The sequence below is a fragment of the Canis lupus genome, chromosome 32, assembly GCF_048164855.1.
Source record: "Canis lupus baileyi chromosome 32, mCanLup2.hap1, whole genome shotgun sequence".
Lineage (NCBI taxonomy): Eukaryota > Metazoa > Chordata > Mammalia > Carnivora > Canidae > Canis > Canis lupus.
Window position 1 is genome coordinate 38757949 of NC_132869.1, and position 23399 is coordinate 38781347.

The 23399-nt window shown below is 43.9% G+C and overlaps 1 protein-coding gene across 3 annotated transcripts in view; it reads left to right on the forward strand.

The window, feature by feature from the left end:
- THSD4 (thrombospondin type 1 domain containing 4) overlaps nt 1–23399 on the forward strand; it is a 568727-nt gene that overhangs the window by 533275 nt on the left and 12053 nt on the right. For all 3 annotated transcript variants that reach the window (XM_072809456.1, XM_072809457.1, XM_072809458.1), the window contains 5 exons: nt 3012–3141; nt 4280–4484; nt 5016–5189; nt 13627–13800; nt 20154–20333. In XM_072809456.1, the coding sequence (XP_072665557.1) occupies nt 3012–3141; nt 4280–4484; nt 5016–5189; nt 13627–13800; nt 20154–20333 (863 nt within the window). The remainder of the gene's footprint in view (nt 1–3011; nt 3142–4279; nt 4485–5015; nt 5190–13626; nt 13801–20153; nt 20334–23399) is intronic.

Genomic DNA, 23399 nt, shown 5'->3' on the forward strand with positions numbered 1-23399 from the left:
GGCTCATACTCCATCTGGCCATTGCCCAGACCTCTATCGAGTCAAACTTTTGGTTTGGCTCAGTTGATTCCTGGAGTTCCAAGACAAGGATGACTTCATTTTCTTCTTGTCCCATATTCTGTCCCTCTCTCCACAACGCCTCACCAGCCTCTACACTGTCCTCTGAATTCACTGACTTGCCTCATTTAATATCTGCAGATTACCTGTGGTACAGTTCCCTCCTCCGGTACAACATTCCTCTGTTCTGATCAACCCATGCAACATAAAACCCAACCAAAATGATCCCAGATTTTTTCCTGCTGCCTGAAGCCCAGCCAGCACCTCACCTCATGGCCTCATTCTTGCTTGCCAGCAATTAGAGGCGTAATTGAATGGCATGCTGTACAATGAAGAGATGGCCAGGTGCCATTTCGAGTGACAGTCTCCCTCTCTGCAGAAATCAAAACTGATTCAAAGAAAGAGACCATTGTGGTCACTGGAGTCAAGAATTATATTTCGGGTGTTTTCTCACCATCAGAGAGAGAGCCTCTGAATTTATGTCCTTGGCTGAACACTGGACCTGGACCATGGACAAGTGTGCCGTAACGGCAGTAAGAGGGTGGGGAAAGGAAGTGGCCATGTGCAAACAGCCCTAAGCAGGACCCATCTCTCCAAGGCACAGAGCATTCCTATGGTAACCTGTATCCTTTTAGCTAAGGACATTCAATTGCTCCCTCATTTGAGTGCCATGTGGTTGGGGTAGTAACTTTTGCTTTCCAGTCCACAAACTTGCCAGCAGAAAAGCTAAACCCACAGGGTCTGAAAGGACAAATAATAAGATTTTTACTTAATCCCTTAATAGCTGGGTCCCAACTGGGTACCCTGCAAGGCGTGAACGGAATCTTACTCGTCTTTGTGAGCGAGCACAATGTGCTTAATGTTTGTGGAATTTAATTAAAAATCTCTTCTTAAGTGGAAGCAGATATGTCACTGGACAAAATTTAATTCCACAGAAGTTTTTGCTTCCTATTAATTTTACAGTCTGGACCACTTTTTACTCCACTAATGATTATACTTAATTGAAACATTATTTTAAACAGTGGTCTCCAGTTATAGCTACATTATAAATTTTTGTGGCCAGAGTAGTTTTGAGACAAATGATCGTTTCAGATTCCGAACTTGTCGGACCAACTGTCAAGCTTCCTACAAGAGCTACCCTCTGGCTCAGGAGTCACACGAGATCTGCTTAAGCGAGCATTGACAGCATTGACACGCTTTTCATGGCTGAGGAAATATTAAGACAATTTATGTTCAAAGTTATCCCTCCGGTTACAAATTAAATTGTATTAAGTTGGAAATTCGGAAACTCCAAATGCCTGGCCCATTAGCAACAGAGCTAAGAGAAAACTGTAGGATAAGTGATGGTGTTTTGCCCCACAGCAATCGTGTAGTGGCCTAGACAGGAGGCTGGCAGGGGGACAGAGTGTTATTTGTGTAGAAACATCTTTTTCAGACAGTTGCATGGCCTGTTCCCGGGTTACCTTTCTCACCCCATACACAGCCGTTGGTAATACTTCCGTGCTGCCACCAAGGGGCAGCAGAGAGACAGGAAGGCCGAATTTGGGGCATTTTGTTTTTTGAAAGCTAAAAGATTCCACTGAGGGGGGGCACTTGATGGGGTGAGCACTGGGTGTTACGCTATACGTTGGCAAATTGAAATCCAATTTAAAAAGTTAATCAATTTAAAAAAAAAATAAAGATTCCACTTAACCGATTCTGACTTTTTCTCCAAAATAGATTTACCCACCTTAAACCAGTGAAATTTATCCATTTTATTTTATTTTTTTGAAATTTATCCATTTTAAACCGTGTATTTCAAACAAAACGACAACAGAAACCCTGAGGCAGTGAGTATGATTTTTTTTTTTTTTTAGCAAAGTAATAAAAACAAATATTAGGCTCCTGATGAATATCCGTTCGGCATTTCTATTGAGCAGCTGTCACTCTGCTAGGTACTGGGATCGCAGTGATGAACAAGAATTAGTTCTGTCCCTGAGAAGCTCACTGTCCTCTGGGAAGCAGATCTACTCAAATAATGAAAGGTGCCATCGGATCAGTGTTCTGTTAGGGGGATGTGTAAAATGCTTTACAGGGTAGGGCGAAGCCAGCTGCTCTTCCAGCCCGCCTTCAGTCTCGTCACTTCTCTGCTTCAGCCTGCCTCTTACACTCACCAGGCACATGCAGGCCGGGGTGGGGGCACTTCTGCTCCAGTCCAGCTGCCTGGACAGCCCCCTCCCTCCGAGACACACATGCACACAGCTGCCCAAACCCAGCCTTTCTCTAGGATCCAGCTGGATGGACCCTCTGGGAGCCTTTCTCTGTGATGTCTCCGGAAAACCTCCAAACAGTTATCATTTGCGCTCATTTTATTTTTTTTGCTAAAAATTTTATTTATTTATTCATGAGAGACACACGGAGAGAGAGAGAGAGGGAGAGGCAGAAGGAGAAGCAGGCTCCACGCAGGGAGCCCGACGTTGGACTCGATCCTGGGTGCCCAGGATCAGGCTCTGGGCTGAAGGCGGTGCTAAACTGCTGAGCCCCCCCGGGCTGCCCTGTGCTCATTTTATAGTCACTCTCCTGCCTAGTGATATCTGGAACTATTAGGAAAATTGTTTTTATCTGCCTTCAGCCCTTTCCAACCATGTGACAAATGGCAGGAGCCCATGGAATTCAAGAAAACCTGAGGAGCGTCTCCTTGTGTGCTGGCTACGACCCCAGGTGCAGCCAATGCAAAGTGTCCACAGAGATTATAAGCTCTTCGAGGGCAGTAACCATTCCCACTCCTCTTTGCACTCACAGTACCTGGCCTAGCCCTTGTGGGGGAGGTGCGTATAAATGTGTGTGTGCACGCTCGCCTGGTTCTAATCCTGTGGCCTCCCTTCATCAGCACCTGGATCTCTGTACATCTGCACCCAGAGCCCAACATTCAAGTGTGTGGGGCCGTCCTTCAGAAGTTCTCCTTGTCCTTGCAGGATCGCAGTTCCCTATTTTCCGCTGTGTGCACAGAAACACCCACGAGGAGGTTCCTGAGAGCTACTGTGACTCCAGCATGAAGCCCACCCCCGAGGAGGAGCCCTGTAACATCTTCCCCTGCCCGGCCTTGTAAGATAGCCTCCCTGGGGAGGCCGCCTGTTATCGGGTCACTTCTGGCTGCTTGTGCATAGGACCTTTGTTTATTAAAGATTTTATTTATTTATTCATGAGAAACAGAGAGAGAGACAGAGACACAGGCAGAGGGAGAAGCAGGCTCCCTGCGGGGAGCCCGATTCAGGACTCAATCCTAGGACCCCGGGGTCATGACCTGAGCCAAAGGCAGATGCTCAACCGCTGAGCCCCCAGGTGGCCCTACATAGGACCTTAGTAGCAGATATAAAATCTGTCTGCATCTGATTTAGAACATAAGACTCAGTCTGGGCATGAACTGCAGTCTGTTGAGCAAGCGCACCAGTCTCTGGGGATGCATGGGGAAGCCTGTAGCCTTTAGCAGTGAGCACACACCTTTGGTGATTGGGAGCAATTATGTGTTAGCCTGGTGAGGGAAGCGGAGAATCACAATCCAGCGTGGCCAGTGTTGTGGGTGAGCTGTGAACAGAGAGAATGAGGGTCACAAATACATGGGCCAGGAGAAGTCAGGAGAAGTGTCTGGGGGGAGGTCTTGGGCTGGTTATTGAATGATAAAGAGGACACGTCCAGGAAAACAGAGGGAAGGGGCCCCCAAGAGGGTCCCGACATAAGTTTCAAAGTTAAGAGAAACATTCTCCTACGTATTGTGTGTGCTGATGCCTTATTTAACTAAGTGACAAAGCAGGACGTCAGGGGAGGACCGTGAAACTGAGTAAGTAGCTCGTGAAAAATAAAGAATGCTGGGTCAAGGCTCCTAAGTCCCAACGTGAGTTAATGTTCTACAGGGTGGAAAACTAATATTCGGAGTTTGGGGGGGGGTCTTTTACTAGATAAAAATCACCTGCACCTTCTCGGTTTTCTTTCATTTTCTAAAACTGGGACCTCAAAAAATAAAAAATAAAATAAAACTGGGCCCTCATCACTGGTAGCTAGCATGTCAACCAAGTGACACTCCTTCACGGAGTCCGATGGCCCTGAGCACACCGTTAAGCAGTGCTCCAGGGTGAGGACCACCCAGAAGGACCCTGATGGTCCTGTGCAGCCGGTGGGGGTCAGGCTGTCTTCCTGCTGACTGAAGGTGACATGTCCCTGTCGCGCTCTCTCGTTCCTGAGCTAGCTGGGACATCGGAGAGTGGTCTGAGTGCAGCAAAACCTGCGGCCTGGGCATGCAGCATCGCCAAGTTCTGTGCCGCCAGGTGTACGCCAACCGCAGCCTGACCGTGCAGCCCTACCGCTGCCAGCACCTGGAGAAGCCCGAGACCACCAGCACCTGCCAGCTCAAGATCTGCAGTGAGTGGCAGATCCGGACGGACTGGACCTCGGTACGCGGGGCTCCCCCTCCCAAGACTCACTGCTGTCCCCCTGCCCAAGCCCACCACCAAGACCTCATTCAGGACAGCCCTGAGGTCTCCTAGAGGGACCCCATCCCAGGAGGCTCTGGGGGGGACTGTTTTGCAAACCATAGGATCTACCAATAGCACGATGGAGTTAAGGCTGGTGTGTATCAGTCACCCACAGCCGAATTTAAGGATGAGCCCCTGGGAGCCTTGTGCACACAGGTCTTCTCTGTCCCGTGTGTCATGAGAAGCCCACTCCTTCCAAGCTTGCACCCCTGTTTTGCAGATGACAGAGCTGAGGCCCAGAGCAACAGGCAGGACATCCAAGGTCTTAGAGAAAAGGTGGTGAAGTGTTCAGGGCTGGGATCCTCCCCACGTAGCATGGCATTGTGGGGGTCTCACCACAGCCGTCCACTCAGGTGGCAGGTGGCAAGGATGAGGGCACCAGAGCTCAAGAGCCCCCTCCCCCCCGGAGGTAACGCTGCCCATCCCGCTGACGTGTTCCTCCTGTTTTAGTGCTCAGTGCCCTGTGGAGTGGGACAGAGGACCCGAGACGTGAAGTGTGTGAGCAACATTGGGGACGTGGTTGATGATGAGGAATGCAACATGAAGCTCCGGCCGAATGACATTGAGAACTGCGACATGGGACCCTGTGCCAAGAGCTGGTTCCTCACCGAGTGGAGTGAAAGGGTGAGCGTGACAGTGGGCAGAATGGGTTTTCTGCAGCCGGGACCACCGTGTGCCCAGCTGATGGGCAGCAAGTGTCTGTTGCAGGCACCCCAACCCACGGAGGTGAATCACTAGCTTAAGAATCCCAAGGGGAATTTCTGACTTTGGGGAAATTCCTTCTGTCCTTATACAAAGACCCAGGGGCTCCAGGGGTAAGCAGTGGATGCGAAAGAATTAGTTCTTCATGCTCCATGTGAATATTAAATACTGAAATACGAAATCAAGTGAACAATTACATCACGCCTCTCACGTGTTTGGTGAGTGCCTGGCATCTAAAAGTCACCCAGCAAGTGGCAGGCCCCTTCCTCCTTCCTAACTCAGCACAGTTCACAGACCATTCCCCTCCCCAGTAGACTGGCCTCCTTGGGGTCCTTGGCATCAGCTGTCAGCGATGACATCTGAAGCGTATTAGTTATATGTGTGCACCAGTTACCTGTGTGCAAGGAAACCAGCAAGAGCTAGAGTTCATCTATCAAAGACAAAACTAGGGGCCACTGGGTGGCTCAGTTGATTAAGCATCCAACTCTTGGATTTCGGCTCTGGTCATGATCTCAGGGTTGTGAGACTGAGGCCCATGTGGGGCTACGCTGGCCATGGAGCCTGCTTGGGAGTCTCTCTCTCTCTCTCTCTCTCTCTCCCTCTACCCCTCCCCTCCTTGCTCCCATGCATGCATGTGCATGCTGTCCCTAAAAAAAAAAAAAAAAGATTTATAAGGATTCTGGAGTTGGGTCATGGTGATGGTTGCATGCAGTGTAGATGTAATTTATGCCACTGAAATGTACACTTAAAATGATTAAAATGGTAAATTTTATTGTATGTATTTTGCCACAATAAGAAAAAAGGTGCAGGGAAAAGTACTAAGCAAAATTCCAGAGCGTATCTTGGGGTCGGGAAGAGAGAGCCAGGAGGAGATAAAGAGCTTCATTCCTTTTCTTATGGAAGCTCCTGACTGGCCATCAGGAGATTGCTCTCGGGGCAGCAGACTGGCCTCCACACCCACAGTTTGGTGGTTTGGGTGTCAGGATTCTCTAGAGCCCTTGGAAACTTGAGCTGTCAACAGGACTGGCTGGCTCTGTCTTCAGTACCTTTCTCTCGGTTGGGCCCGGTGTGCACCTTAGAGTCCCTCACTGTGCTCCCAAACTGTAGTGTGCCTACAGATCACCTGAAAACCCACACACGGTGCCTAGCCTGGGTCAGCACCAAGAGGTGGGCCCAAGAATCTGCCTTCCTCATGGGCTCCCAGGGAGCACAGAGGCCACTGGTCCAAGGGGAAGAGAGGACTAGGCGAGTTCACAGAACCTTAGGAAACAGCTCAGGAGCCTCCTCTCCCCCCAGCATCGTGTGAACAACGGGGCGACATGTCAAGTTCAGAGGAGTAAATCTCCATGCGTCACCATCCCGCCACATGGGTGGATTCCTCGGCCAGCATCCTTTCTGACTGCTTCTCCCTCTCGCTCTGCTGTCCCTCTGCTTGTGCTTTCGCTCTCTCGCTCTCTGTCAAATAAATGGATAAAATCTTGGGAAAAAAAAGGTTGGGCAAAAATTATTTTTATCACATATACAAAAAAAACCTTACATTAAAATGGCTATATCCTATAATATAAAAGTTTGTGATACAAACACAGAATTTATCATACCAATTGTCATGAATCAAAAGGAACAAGATCACTTGAAGTCTAGAGCACTTAAGTCCTTTTAATCCTTAATACATTATGTGACACCTCATAAAGAATATGCAGGGCCTAAGGTAATTTCATCTACAAATGTTCAATGACTCATACATTCAAATAGACTGAAGCTTGGAAATTTTTCTAAAGGTTCACATTCACTAGAGGAAATGCAAGGTTTAGAATGCTCATATGAAGATTAAAATGGCTGAAATTATTTTTTCAGTAAATGCTTCCTCATCTTCATCAATCATTATTCTAAAATATAAAGAGAATTGTTTATATTAACACAAACAGTATAATCAAAAGAAGGCTATATACAGAGATAGCGCAGGACAACTGAGTTTATAATACATCTCAAATATTTCATCTAAAATATTTAATTAGGGGATCCCTGGGGGGCTCAGCGGTTTAGCACTGCCTTAGGCCCAGGGTGGGATCCTGGAGACCCGGGATCGAGTCCCACGTCGGGCTCCTCACATGGAGCCTGCTTCTCCCTCTGCCTGTGTCTCTGCCTCTCTCTCTCTCTCTCTCTCTCTCTCTCGAATAAATAAATAAAATCTTTTAAAAAATAAGAAATATTAAAAAATTAAATAAATAAATAAAAATAAGAAATAAATAAAATAAAATATTTAATTACAGTTTTTATGAGACTATAGATTTAATAACTTATCTCTACTTAACAAATAGTAAATAGCCATTTTCTACTTTTTTAATGTGTATTTGCAAACATGTTGTCTCAAAAGAATTTTTCACTTGAATAATATGCACTTCCAACTAAAGACCTAATGTAGTTATGGATAAAAAAATGTTCACTTTTCCTGGTCATAAAGTAACATATAACATCATAAAAAAATATTTAAAAATCAGAAGAGCATACCTATAATCTTTTCATTAGCAGATAATAAGTTAAAATTTTTAAACTATATTGTCAAGCTTTTTTCTACTCATACATACTTTACATACATAGTGTTTTTGTATTCATACATATTTGAAGGACACAAATCATAATACTATGTCTATCATTTTGTAACCTTTTTTCATATATGTATTTATTATAAGCATGTTAATGACATTAAAAACATTTAAATCATGAATTTTTTTAAAGGTTTTATTTATTTATTCATGAGAGATACAGAGAGAGGCAGAGACACAGGCAGAGGGAGAAGCAGGCTCCCTGCGGGGGAGGGACCCCAGGATCAGGACAGGAGCCAAAGGCAGATCCTCAACTGCTGAGCCACCCAGGTGCCCCTAAAGCATGACTTTTAAGTAGACTAAGCTATTGTTTGCCTCCTATAACTGAATCAACCCCTATTTTTATTTCCTCTCCAAAAAACACTTGTAAATTTCCCTTTCATGTAAATTTGTTCCGCATCGTAACCTAAGTACTTGCTGGATCTAACACTTGTCTTAAAATTCCAAATAAAGGAAAGAATGAGCACTTTATTCTTCTGTTTAGGGAACTTCTTTGTTCTTTTTCAGAAAGATATCTTAAGCCATATCAATTTAGTGCTATGATGTAAATAAGTAGGTAATTTTGCTTTATTGACCCCCAGAACATAACATTATTCCCGAATGTTCCCACTTGGAGTAGATGAGTGAGAAGGGGGTGTGGGTGGTTTTCAGGAAGGTGCACTGGCTTCGGCAGCACTTCCCCCAGGACTTATGTCTTATTATACCTCGAGCAAGCTGCTCTCTGACCCTCTGTTTCCTCATTGGTAACTGCTGAATGAGCATTAAAGGGATGACATATTTGAAACCATGACCTCCATGAGATTGGTTACCAAGGGATGAGCCTCTGAATCACCAGCTTCACAAAAGGGTCAGTCCCCAGAAATGACCAGCTGGTGGCAGTCTTTCATATGTGACTCGTGGCTTTGTATAAAAGTCAACCTTGGGATCCCTGGGTGGCGCAGCGGTTTGGTGCCTGCCTTTGGCCCAGGGCTAGATCCTGGAGACCCGGGATCGAATCCCACATCGGGCTCCCGGTGCATGGAGCCTGCTTCTCCCTCTGCCTGTGTCTCTGGCCTCTCTCTCTCTCTCTCTCTCTGTAACTATCATAAATGAATAAAAATTTAAAAAAAAAAAAAAGTCAACCTTGTTAAGATTTAGGCTGAGCTATCCCATTTTTTTTGCCATTGGAATAAACATGTATTGAGCACCTAATAATGCCAGGCATGAATGAGATACAGCCTCCACGTAAAGAGGTGAAGGGGGCGAAATTAAAGAAAATGTGATTGAAGTGTACAAATACTTAAGGATCCAGAAGACATCCTGTTGCCCAATTTAAAATAAAATAAAAAATAAAAATAAAATAAAATCAGTTGGGGCCCCTGGGTAGCTCGGTTTGTTAAGTGTCTGACTTCGGCTCAGGTCATGATCCCAGCGTCCTGGGGGCTCAGCAGGGAGCCTGCTTCTCCACTTGGTTGTGCTCTCTCTCTCTCTCTTTCATTCTCTGTCAAATGAGCCAATGAAAGCATTGAAATTAAACTAAATTAAATTAAACTCTACCTAATTGAGTTGAGCTTGTGAACTCAAACCTGATTCTTCTTTTAAACTTCCAGGGCTATGTAGTCTTTCTGACTCAATGACTCATCGTAAACGCGTCCTTGCAGTACCTTTAACTGAGGGTGGGCCTTAATCAGACAGAGGCATCATTTACTTCTTAGTTCTGTAAATCAATGACAGCTTTAAACGCAGGGGCAATATTTAGTCACAAGAGAGAAAAAAAAAAAAAAAAACTTTTAGAAAATCCACCAGCCTCAATTTTGTAACACCTAGTATCTAAGGATGTTTTCCAGAAGAAATAAGATGTCGTGCTTTCTGTTACTTAATTACGGAAGATGATGCGTGAACCTGAAGTTCAGGAATAGCCATGAGAGCCTTGTAGTCAGTCCTGAGAGGGCCGATTGGGCCAAGTTTAGCATTCAGCGGTCTGTGGAGCCAGAAGACAATCCTCACCACACAGTTCCTTGGAAATTTCATGCGTATCTGTGTTTGGTCAGCCCAGAAGTTCAGTGAGGAGCCAGGTCCTTTTACCAAGAGGATTTGGTCCCTCTCGCAAGCACATCCTTCAGGGGCGGTGAGTGGGAGTGTTTCAAGGCCTGGCTTTGAAAGGTGGTCCCTGCTGCCTGGTAGAGGCCCATCGTTCCCCTCATTCCTGCTGAGAGGCTTCCCACACCTGGGCCAGTGTGGATAACTACTTCCAAGTTGAAATGCCTTTGTGCTGTTGTTGTGTAATAAGGAGAAATCCCTTACAGGCTCATCCTTCTAAGGCTCTCTCATTGGCACTTGGTCTGGGCACCTTAACATTCTTTTAGGGACACCTGGGTGGCTCAGTGGTTGAGCATCTGCCTTTAGCTCAGGGCATGATCCCCAGGTCCTGGAATCGAGTCCCAGATGGGGCTCCTCTCGGGGAACCTGCTTCTCCCTCTGCCTATGTCTCTGCCTCTCTCTCTATGTCTCTCATGAATAAATAAATAAAATCTTTAAAAACAACAAAAACCCCACATTCTTCTTTTAAATGAAGCACATGAGGGTATGTGGAAATATTCCCAGATGTGAGTATGTTACTTGGTTTGGAAAGCAGAAATTAAGTTAGGTAAATGAAAATTACTCGGGAAGAAATATTCTTAATGTTCAAAACAGGAAGATGACTTAATTTGCCTTGCATTCTTCAGGAGGATTTAAATATCTTGAGTGTTTAAAGCTAGGAAAGAGACCAGATAATATACAGCTGAAACAAAAAGCCCTTTAGCCTAGAATATTCCAATTATTGTGGCAAAGGATTTTGTTGTTGTTGTTGTTGGCTCAGATTCCAAATAAGAAGGAAGATAGAATGCAAGTCATGCAAAGGGTTTGTGAGCCTATAGGGAAGGAAAAAAAAAAAAATTTCCCTCTACCCTAAGTTCTGCAACTGAAGCCTGCATATTCAACTGACAAAAGCCAGGTTAACAGGAGAAAAGCCAACACATTTCATCTAATGTTATTTTTTTGTACATGGCACAGAGAGCCTCATAAGACAGAAGTAAAAAATCCCAAAGACACAATTAGACTTTAGGGCTTCTATACCATTTTAACAAAGATTGGTAAATTTTGAAGAAGTGACTAGACAAAGGAAAGGGGTTGGGGCTTCTAGAGGAAATAAAATACAAGAAAGTGGCTTAGAAATATATGGGGAAACTAACTGAAGATAAGGATTATTTGGGTAAAGTTTGTTAGTTTAGACTCATCCTGGCATCAGCTCCCCAACACTGATTATAAAAGTGTTCTCTTCTTCCTGATACTAGGTGGAAATTTCCCACAGGAAGTTCATGCTCTGCTTTTAGGCAGGGATAGGGAGGGCAGAGAGCCCTTCCTGGATCTGAGGTTTCTCAAGTGCCTTCCATTCAAAATAGGTCAATGTAGTATACTTCCAGGTGACATGTTCTCATCCCCTTCAGGCGCTTTGCTCCGGAGAGTTTCCTCCTTGAGGAGGCAGGCCCAGCCCAGCAGTGGTCATATAAATGTTTGGTTATTCATCCAGGCTGTGACTTTACAAGACTAGATAGCAGGGACCCCTGAGTGGCTCAGCGGTTGAGCGTCTGCCTTTGATTTGGATGTGATCCTGGTTCAAGGATCGGGCCCCACATCAGGCTTCCTGTGGGTAGCCTGCTTCTCCCTCTGCCTGTGTCTCTGCCTCTGTGTGTGTGTGTGTGTGTGTGTCTCTCGTGGATAAATAAATAAAATCTAAAAAAAAAAAAAAAGACTAGATAGCAATGTACAAAAATGAAAATGGCAATTTTGGTAAGGAAACAAAGTGGTATGTTTTTTCTTTTCTCAAATTTCATTTAAACGATGTCACTTTTATTTTTTTTTTTAATAATAATGTTGGTAAAACAAACATTTTTAAGGGAATACCCAGCAGAAACCCTTAAGATGGGCTTTGGTTGTACTCTAAAGGGTCACTTTCAGAGTTGGAATGTGCTGGTGACAGAAGAGAAACAAGCAAGGAAGGACCCAAGTCTGTATTCATTTATTCAACTGATATTCATGGATTTGCCCATGGGTAAGGTGCTGACCTGAGAAGGAAGTAAAGATGCTGCAATAGTCCCTGCCTTCACTGAACCTGCTTCTATAAAGGAAAAAGTACAGTAGGACATAAGTCACTTTAATACAAAGGAAGACAGTAGGGTGCACAGTGCCTTGAGAATTCTGAGACTGGGAAGAATATATTTGTCAGTGAAAGGAGTTTTCACAGAAGAGATGGCATTGGAGCTGAGCCTTAATGGATTTTGATGTGTCCTGGTGAAGGGGAAGACCCCTCTAGACAGATGGAAAGAACAGTATGGACAAGGAAGAGTGAAGGCTTCATGAGATTGGGAAATGGAGGACCCTGGCTCTGTCCAGCATGAGCTGTGTGGGAAAGAATAATGGAAGTTAGCTTAGAAGACTGAGGTTGACTGAGGTGGTCTTATAGGAAAGCTTGAATGCCAGGTGGGGAAGTCCATGTTGGAATGGGATGGCATCAGAGGGATTTTCAGCACAGCATTCCCAGCTCCTGAAAGCCCAGCAAATTAAAAAAGGTGGTGAAGCTAAGCAACAAGCTGTGACCACAGTCCAGGGGAAGAATATTAGTGGTGCTGGGAACCACGGGCAGAAAGAAACAAGACAGGAAAAATGTGGCGAAACCAGAATCTGTGAGACCTGACGTTTGGCTAGATGTTGGAAACAAAAACTCAAAAGAACAGTCAACTTTTGAATCCTTCTAGAGATCTGAGCACAAATTGGAAAACCAAGAGTATCAGTAGTGATGGTGGTGAAGGTGGTGTTCCACTGTTTTACGTGTTGGACGCGAGGTGTCTGGGAAGGACTCAAAGAGGTCCAGAAATGTCTGAACATACAGAATGAGAAGCAAAATTAGACAGCATCCCAAAGTATTTCAAGACAGATGAAAAATGCTCCTCAAGCTTTGGGGTATGACAGGAATGTGTTTAGTAGGCCCTACAGGAGGGCAGAGTATGACTGTAGGACAGAAATCACTGGTGGTTATGTGGCTTTAAGTGAGGACCTTAACTCAGTTTCTCTACCTTAGAGTGGGAATACAGAACTTGGCCCTTTAAAGCCCCTCATACCATGTATTGAGCACTTGCTATATGGAAAGCACATTATTCATTACCTGTAATGTGTTCCTATGCCAACCATCCAGATGAGCATGCCAGAGGTGGAAGGGGCTGGGTCCCTTGCCCCAGGCCACCCTGCCAGGAGGGATATTAACACTGATGTGTTTGGTTCCCAGGCCAAGTTCTCCCTCTATGGGGAGCTGTCTCCTAATACCGTCACAGCTATGGCCTTCAGGACTAAGGCCACCCTGCCTTAATATCAGGCAGCCATGTTGAGGTGATGGATTTCACTTCCCCAGCTTCCCCAGAACAGCCCAGACTCCCCAGAACATGCCCACATGTTCATGCTGTCATTCCTCTGCTGCTGGATATATTTTCAAAAGCAAAAGTCAAGACAGATCGTCGACTGCAACAGTGGGACAGGATATTTGGAATGAAGACTCTCCCAGAAAATCTGAAATGGGGGTTTGACCTACTGATAGCCTACAATGGATGGAGTAAGCTGTGCGTGAAAGTAGTCAGTGACTCCTGGGTGAAAGAGTTGGTAGGGAAAGAGATGTTCAGTCCTCCTCCACATCATTAGAACCTGCGGGGGCCTCCCCTCTAATGTGCCCTTCTCCTGTCTTGCAGTGCTCAGCGGAGTGTGGTGCTGGGGTGCGGACACGCTCAGTGGTGTGCATGACCAACCACATCAGCAGCCTGCCCCTGGAGGGCTGTGGGAACAACCGGCCAGCGGAGGCCACACCATGTGACAACGGGCCCTGCACGGGCAAGGTGGAGTGGTTTGCAGGGAGCTGGAGCCAGGTGAGTGGTCGGAGCTGGCTGTGTTTGTCTGTCCCTGGTAAGAGATGGCATACATAGCAGAGGGGTCAGGAAACAGGACTTGGTGTATCCCAGGTGTCCTGGGTTTGAATCCCAGCAGTGCTACTCGGGGCCCTGGAGAAGCTGCTTATGCTCTTAAAGCCTTGTTCAGGCAACAGTATTTCTTGAGCACTTACTACGCACTTCTGAGTGCTTGAAATATATCAATGAGCAAAGCAAATATCCCTGCCCTCAGGTAGCTTATGATCTAGCATGGTTTCTCTGTCTATAAAATGTTGTTAACAACCACACTGTGAGGTTATTTTTAGAAGTAATGTATATGAAGAATGTAGTACAGTGCCTGACATACAACAAATACACAATAAATCATAACTGCTGCTGCAGTTATTGTGGTTAATAAAGCCCATTTTGTCTATATTTGAGTGTCAGATGCACAAACAGATAGGATCCATATCCAAAGGAAGTAAAACCACGATCTCAAAGAGATACCTGCACTCCCGTGTTCATAGCAGCATTATTCACAGTAGCCAAGTTCTGGAAGTAACATAAGTGTCTGTTGATGGATGGATAAGGAAGATGTGAGATAGATATGTCTGTGTGTGTGTGTGTCTGTGTGTACATACATTATGGATGTCTTATGTGTATATACACACACATTACAGCATATGTATTGTGTGTATTTATATATATTATATACATATAGAATGGAGAATTATTCAACCATAAAAAAGAAGGAAATCTTGCCCTTTGTGACAACATGGGTAGACCTGAAGGACATTATGCTAAGTTAAATAGGCCAGGCAAAGACAAATAGTGCATGGTATCACTTATATGCGGAATCTGGGGAAATTAAAAAAAGAAGCAGAACTCAGGGAAACAGCAGAATGGTAGTTGCCAGGGTCAGGGGTGGGTGGGGACATGGGGAGAGGTGGGTTAGAGTGTGCAAACTTTCTAAGATGAAGGAGTTCTGAGATTCTAGTATATAACATGGTGACTGTAACTGGTAATACTGTATCACTGAAATCTGCTAAGAGAGTAGAAGGGAAGCGATCTCACATGGTACAAAACAGGCAACTCTGTGAGGTGATGGATGTGTTCATTAACTTGATTGTGAGAATCCTTTCATAACGCATATGGACATCAACTCATCATTTGTACATCTTAAATAGATTGCAATTTTATTCATCGGTTATACCTCAGTAAGACTGAGGGGAAAATAGAAGCAGATAAAGGAAAAGTTGAGGTTGTTCCTTATAAAGAACAGATAATACCGAATATTTTAATAAAGTAATTTCATGGATCAATTGATTTTTTTCCTCAGTATTCCAAAATTGAATGCAGAAATGTGGAAAGGATCATTCCTTCTTACTGCCCCATTATGATTGCCATTAGTATTTTGAGTTCTAGGACCACTTAGCACTGGCTCTTGGGGCTGGCTGGTTCTCCAAGGACTTTTTGGCTGATGATCATGAATCATACATTATCAGGGTCTCTGGCTCCATCTAGAATTTGATTTCTTTTAAGTAGCTTTAAAAACAGACCCTGAAAAAAAATTGACTTCCCCGTCCTTGTAAGCTGATATAACCCCCTTGGAAAGCAATTTGGCAATAAAAGTCAAGAACCATAAAAATGTTCATTTGCCTTAACCAGTCACTTCACTTCTGGGGATTCATTTTAAGGAAATAATTAACAGAAGGGGGGGGAAGGCTTTTTTTAACAGAAGTGTTCATGACAGTGGGGCATGTAGGGATATTACGGTGTATCATAACTCATTAAAATATTATGTAACAACAACAGTGATAATTAGGGAGACGTAGAAAGTACACATGATATAGTGACAAGGGAGAACCAGAATGCGAAAATACAGGAACTTTATCTCAGCCGCTGCAAAGAATGGATTTTTATATGAACAACATGGGAAATGTTTTCTTCTCAAATTTCCTTTAATGTTTTTATAATACAAACTGTCAAACATAGAAAATTCAAAAAGGAAGGGAATTCAAGTACCTGCAGCACTACCCGAGTGGCTGTCGGAGTCAGGCATAGCTGATAGCTGGTCCTGGCCCTGTTTCTCTGTGGTTCTTCTGACTTGAGGCAACAACCTCTCAGAGCCTCTCTCCCCATCCAAACATAAGGATGAGAATATCTACTAATATATATCCGTTCGTTTTCCCCATGTTCATTATTTTGTCTGCCAGCTGTTTCTATGTCGTTATTGGTAGCAAAACACCTAGGACTCGAATCCCAAAGATAATTCGGGGTAGGCCATATTGCACCAAATATCCACAGATATGAGGCAAAGGGAAGAGCCCTGTGGGAAATTGTGACAGCGTCTACACAGTGAAGATAGGCAGAGCAATTCAACTTGAACGTCTACCAATCTCAAAACCAATCCTATCTCCCCAGAGGGGAGCAAGATTCAGGTTCTTTTTTGCTTGAGGGCCTCCTGTGGATTCCAGACCTAACTCGGAGAACTGAGAGTGATGTGAATTTGGGTGAAGGCAGTGTTTGTTTCTGCTAAGATTAGAAACATGGCATTTATTACCTGGTTGTCCGAAGGGTCAGGCTGTGATTGAATGTGACGTGGTTTTAGTCCTGGATTTATAAGGGTGTTGGAGCCTGCTGTCATCTCCCTACCCTGGGAATCTGATGTTATCCCCAAAGAAAATGAAGTAGTGAGTGCTTATTTCTTGACACTAGAATGAGGATAAATGTCCCTTCCATCCATGTGGTTTGAGTGGTAGTTGGCATCCAGAACACCCCACTAGCCTGGTCACAAGTGACCTATCCAGGGTGGACATGTAACCCAGGCCAAGCCTAGGAGAGTCCTTCCCTGGGACTTGAATGTAGACTTAAGGGAAGAGACTCTCTGGGAAGTTGTGAGCACAGGTGTTTCCAGTGGCCTTGTTGAGAGCTTGTGGAGAAAACCAGCCCAAGAGAATAAGACCTATCAAGCTTAGGGAGTCTTTCTTCTATCTAGAGCCAAGTAGCCCAATTCCTACTCTTTAGGTATTCCACCAATATCTAGATTCATGCCTCGATGGATGCACAGATGTTTCTTTTCTTCCCTGCCAATTCTAGGTTTACTTCACCTGTAATTGTCTTTGTTCTGGGGGGTCTTTCACAGTCTCTAGCCAATGGGAGCGGCACTCTTGTCTGCGTGTCTGTCAAGATTTATTTTCACTGGCATCTAAGCAGACATTTCCACTCTCATCTTGGATCAGTGATCCACTAAAGTACACCTGCAAAAAAAATAAAAATAAAGTACAACTGCAGGGATTATTCAGGTGTAGAAACACATGTAATCACTATCCCTGCTCAGTGGATGTAGTTATCCCTATTAAAATGCCACCTCTGTCATCTATGCTTTTCTCCATAAATTATATCTTATCTGATATTTGCATTATTCTGATTTCTCATTGTTGATTTTCACCTGGTGTATCTTTGTCAACTTCTTATGTATTTTTTAAGATAACGTCTTTTGTATGCAGGACTAGTTTTGTCTATTTTTATCCAACCTGCAAGTCTGTTTTTTAAGAGTTAAATTTTAACCATTCACGTTTTTTATAATCACTTACATGTTTGGATTTTTCCCTGCCATCTTAATTTGTGTTTCTTATTTAGGTTATTGCCATGTTTTCTTGGTCTGTTTCTTCTTTCCTTTCTGCACATTTGTACAAATCAGGTTTCCCTAATTCCATTTCCCCCCCCCTCTAACATTTTGGAAGTTATAAATCCTATTTTTATTCACTTAACAAATAACACTCAAGTTTTTAGCATGGAGTTTTAAACTGTCATGTTTCTATCTGTGTCATCAGTAATCACATCCTCCCCACAAGGAAGACAGAAGCCATAAGTCCCCACTTATTTACCTCCACTTCCTCAATCCACAATATCTCCAAAAAGATGTTGAGATCATCTGGATCTTAACTCCATATTAATGTTAATGAATTTTATAGAAAATATGGATTTAGGTTTAAAAACAGCTTTCTTCCCTCCAAAGTTTATCTTTTTTATTGACATATAATTCACATACCATTAAATTCACCCTCTTAAAAGTATACGATTCAGTGGTGTTTAGTATATTCACAAAGCTGTACAACTATCACCACTGTCTAATTCCAAAACATTTTTATCATTCCCCAAAATCTCTGTCTCCATTATTAACAACAGATTTTGCCCACTGTGGTTTGTATCTGTCCTGGCTGTGTCTTCTTCCTGGTTCCTTTTCATTTGATTAGAGACCATGACCCAGTAAGTCTTTCAAATAGAATCATGAGTAATTAAGTTTCTGAACCCTTGAATATCTGAAAGCATCTTCACTTCGCCCTTTGATATGGTAGGGGCAGGTGCCTGCTCTTCCCCCTGGGGACAGTCAGGCCAGCCCCACTCGTCCTGGTCAGCACCTTAGCTGATCACTCTGCCACCATCCCGAGGCCTCCCTCCTGCTCCCCGTATTCTTTCTCTCCAGAAGCACTTGAGCTGTTTCCTCTCTGCTAGGCTGGGCATCCTTCTCTACGTGCCTTGTGAACTGTGATGTGCTCCTTCAATTTAATCCCATCCACCTTTCACCATTCAAATGTTCCCCATAATTTCTGGTCCACCAAGCATGAGTGCCCTTTCCTGTTTTCAGATGTTTCATGCATGCACACATCTCCCCCCACACGCATCCATTCACTTGTCCCTAACACATGTGTTGTGCCCTCTCTGGCCATTTGGGGTAGAAGGCTGAGATATGTGCTCCTTCTCCCTTAATTACCCAATCTCTTCAAGGACTTTGCTAAATAGCAGAAAACAGCTTCAGATTTGGGTCAAGGTTTGTCGCCTGCTTCTCTGCCAAGCACTCAGCACAGACACAGACCCTCAGAGCAGTCAGAGGTCTTTCAGATCAGGTTTCCAAGCCCCCCGCTTCCCTCGCTTGGCAAGTGAGACAGTCCACACCTGAGGAAGTGCGATATCTTGGCCAAAGACGCAGCTGTTTAGTGACGATGTCTCGACTAGTTTCCATGTCTCCTGTCCTAACCCTGCTGCCCCCTGGGCCCTTGCACACACTTTCACTCCCCGTATAGGGGAGGCCAGACTTTCTCACCTGGCAGCCAGACACTCCTGTCCTTCATCTAATGCTGTCATTGTCTGTGGCATTTGAAAGAGAAGAACAAAACCTAGATATACTCCAAATCAGTCATTAACTCACATGGAATAAAATAGGAAAAACAGACCAAGAAGACTTGTTCTCTGGATGTTGTAGGAAGATGTCTCCCCCAAGAGAAGGGCATTAAGTGGAAACTGCTGAGGGTGATGTTTATTATGTCCTGTGTGACTAACAGACCACAGTCTATTGGTTTGGGGTTGCCTTTTTCTTCCGTAGATATGGGTGGGGTTTTCCCTGTTTCTATTTGACTATGTTCCTGCATATAGACAGCAAAGCTAATGTTAAGACTTTCAACTGAAGAAATTGTGAGAGGCTTTTTATAAAGATAGAGTATTTAAAGCCTCTAGAAGTATATGGATCACAGCCTTAAAATTCTGTAATCCAGAAGTATTAAGAGTAAACCACACATGAACAGAAAACACTTTACAAAGTAATAGATACTAAATAAAACAAGTTGTGAGCAATTATACACGTCATGTTTCTGTACACTAATGAAACACCCCAACACGTGCAATTCTCGGACCCCCCTCTTTGTGTGACTACCTTCTCAAGCAGCTTCCCACCAAGCTGGGAAGTGAGAAGCTTGGATGCCACAGTCAAAGGCTTCCTGCCGGCCACCTGTTGGGTGGGGAGGGCTGACCAACGGGATATTGTCCCCAGTCTGGGATATTCTCAGCTTTGTGTGTCCCAAGGAATTTTAATGTAACCCTTTGTCCACAAGTGTGCAGGCGCTGAGAGACTAAACTCGTTCCCAGTATCCACCCACTGAGGCCCAGCAGATGGAACAGAATGGTAGTCCATTGTGTTATAGTGAGAAGTGTTGAATCTACTGGACAAGAACAACCAAACTGACAGGCTGGTGTGCCCTGCTGTGTGTGCCAGGGGAAGGGGCATCTAAAGAGGTGGCCTAAAAGAAACCATTTCAATCTCACAGAAGGCACCATGATCTCAGTGACCAGCATCCTGGTGCTATAATATAACGCAGGGCACCCACTCTCCATTCCCGACACAGAGGTCTTAGGAAAACCAGAATCCACCCGCAGCACCTTATCCAGCTACATTTTCCAGGTGCCCCTGGGCTCATCATGACTGAATTGATGATAGAAAACACTCAGAGCCGTCCCTTGATGTTCTCATCCCCTTTTCGTCATGTGACACCCATCCTTCTCTGATTTTTCTCCAGTGTTCCGTCGAGTGTGGGAGTGGGACCCAACAGAGGGAGGTGATTTGTGTTAGGAAGAACACAGACACCTTTGAAGTGCTGGATCCCTATGAATGTTCCTTCCTGGAGAAGCCCCCCAGCCAGCAATCATGCCACCTCAAGCCTTGCGGGGCCAAATGGTTTAACACAGAATGGAGCATGGTAAGTCATGGCGCTCTTGATAGAGATTGCATTAGTACATCATTCTTCTGCCTTCCTCCCATAGACATCCAGACACCTACTGTGTGTCGGGCACTGGGCTCAGCCCTCGAGTAGATTCTCTACAGTGGCCTACTCTAGACCGTCACTGTTGGGACACCTCTGGACATAGCCTGCTTGGTGGGAAGAGCCAGAGGCTGGGACCATCTTGACCTCTAAACTGGAGAGGCCATGAATCAGTGACTCTCATTCTCAGTGTGCATAAGAATCAACTGGGATCTTGTTTGAAAAGATGGATTCCGCGTCCACCCTAGCTAAGGAATTTGCATTTTGAACAAGCTCCTTAGTGACTTGAATACAGGTGACCTTGGACTGAATTTTGAGAAATGCTGTTGCAGAGGATCAACAGCTGAAGGCATTTGAGGATGCTCTTGAGACTACTACACCGTGCAGCGATCTCATTGCAAAACTCACTGAAGGAATTTCTGTCAGGTCTCGGGAATCTGTGTGTGGGTGTACTTTTTTTCTAATCTTGCAGACATTATGGATTGTAGATTATGAGATTCATCTTGTTTTTCTCTTTGAATTGGCCACTTGGAAACTCAGAGCCAAAACTATGGCCCATCTCTAAGAATTTATGAGACCTTACAAAGCGGATTTTGTATGCTAATGTTCCCCAGCTTTTCTCTCTTTTTCCTACTTTTACTTTTTTTTTGCTCCAGTCTTCTCACCCTTTTTTAAAAAAATAAATCTTGTAATCCACTAAGTATTTCTTAAGACCTCTCAAATCCTTTTTGTGAGAAGAAAGGATAGTGTGTAGGTGAAGATACAGAGAGAGACAGAATTAATACAGAAATAGGTAATGAAGGAACAAAATGGGAAAGGATGAAAATAGGGATATAATTTTTTTTTCAAAAACCTTCCTGGGGTACCTGGGTGGCTCAGCGGTTGGGCATCTGCCTTCAGCTCAGGTCATGATCCTGGGGTCCTGGGATCAAGTCCCACATCGGGCTCCCCTTAGGGAGCCTGCTTCTCCCTCTGCCTGTGTCTCTGCCTCTCTTTGTGTGTCTCTCACGAATAAATAAAATCTTAAAAAAAAAAAAAAACTTCCTAATACAGAAAACTTTCTAGGGCATCATTTCTGAAACCATGTCATGGAATGTTAAGGGGAAGCAGAGGTTCATTCTGCCTTTTGTCACTGAAGATCACCAAGCAGAGCCTGTAGGTGAGGCCAGAGAAGAGGCCAGAGCCTTTCTCAGAATCATGCAAAGGAGATAAAAGGGATTTTGCTTATGAAATATATGTATAAAAGCTGAGAATTCTGCTTCCCTACAGTGTAGGCCTGCTCCCGTCATAATAGCCTTTGGGCACAGGTTAAACTACACCTCAAAGGCAAATGGGAACACAGGAGGTGTTGCATTTGAAAGGTGTGTTATCTGCTTCTGGGACATGGAATTCACCTGTTTTGATGTTGGCCACAGCCTTTGAGAATGCAAGAACAGATCACCATGTTATTTTGCCCTTTGGTTTGGAGGGTCTAGAAAGGGCCAAGTTCACCAGGTCAAGTCAGAGGAGATGACCTCCTAAAACATCTGGCTGGAAACTCAGATGTGCCTCAACTCAACTTAGGTGATAAACTGCAGTACATCCAAACCACAGAGAGTACTCAACAACAAGAGCAAATGCACTGACATGGCTGAGCTTCAGATGCATTTTGCTAAGTAAAAGAAAGACCCCAAAAGCTACATGTTGTATGATTCCATTTTTATATTCTGAGAAAAAGAAAAACCACAGGAACAGAGACCACATCAGTGATTGCCAAAGGATGGAGTGGGATGAGTCTCACTACAGCACAAGAGGATCTGCTGTGTCTGATGAAACTTTTGGATCATATTTCCTGCAGGAAATACGCAACTCAAAGCTCATAGAACTGTACACCACCAATAAGTGACTTTTTCTGTATATAAATTCAAAAATAAATAAACTGAAACAAATATGAAATAAATGGCTATGATAATAGCAAAGACAGTAAGATATCTTTTAATATGTCTTGTTTTATAAACTTGAGTTTTGAGCTCAGTAAACTGGTATTTAGATTATTATAAAACAAAATTGAATTTGAAAAAAGCAATCCCTAAAAATGGAAAATATAATGAAACAAATTAACCTAAACACGTATCCAGTTGGCAGCATCGGCACTGTCACAAGTGGTTTTAAAACACAGTTATCTGGGCCTGCGTGGCTCAGTCAGTTGGGCATTCGACTATTGATCTCAGCTGAGGTCTTGATCTCAGGGTCATGAGTTCAAGCTCTGTGTTGGGCTCCACACTGAGTGTGGAGCTGACTGAAACAAACAAACAAAAGAAAAAAAAACACCCCAGTACTTTGTCCATCCCTAAGGACCAAGAGAATTATTGGAAAATGTGTATACTGTTTGCAATAATCATATTTTTAGTGAGAGTGTTGTACTGTAATCTGAGATAGTTGGGTGGATAGTGTGTGATAAAGTAAACGAGTAACTTACATTATGATAATATATATGATAATATGGTAGTGTCTTTCTGTTTTCTTTCTAATTTCCTTAGTATCCTTGAGAAACAGGATTCTCAACTCAGGTGAATGAAGATACAGGTGAGATAGAAGAGGTTTAAGTGAAAATCCTGTTTTCCTGAATTTGAATTAGCAATATCACTGTGAACTCACAAATTATAAAAAAAAAAAATTTTCCCAGTTTTACCTATTTATCCATTGAAAGAGCCTAGAAACAATGGCCAACCCAGTAGCAAAGAGCATGCCTATCAGCCAAAATGTGGCTTGAAAATACCACTCTCTACTAAAAGCAGCCAGGAATTCTTAGATAAATAGCTGATTCCAGGCTTGAGACCATATATGTACAAATTAGATTGGAATATCTTTTTATACCACGTGGCAAGGAAGTTCTCAAAGACAATTGAATTCATGCCCAAAGGATTCATGTACCAAGTTTTAGGGGCTCAGATTAGCCACTGAGGAGACATCAGTGAGCATCAGTAAAGATAATCATTGACATAGATTGAATTAAATACATCA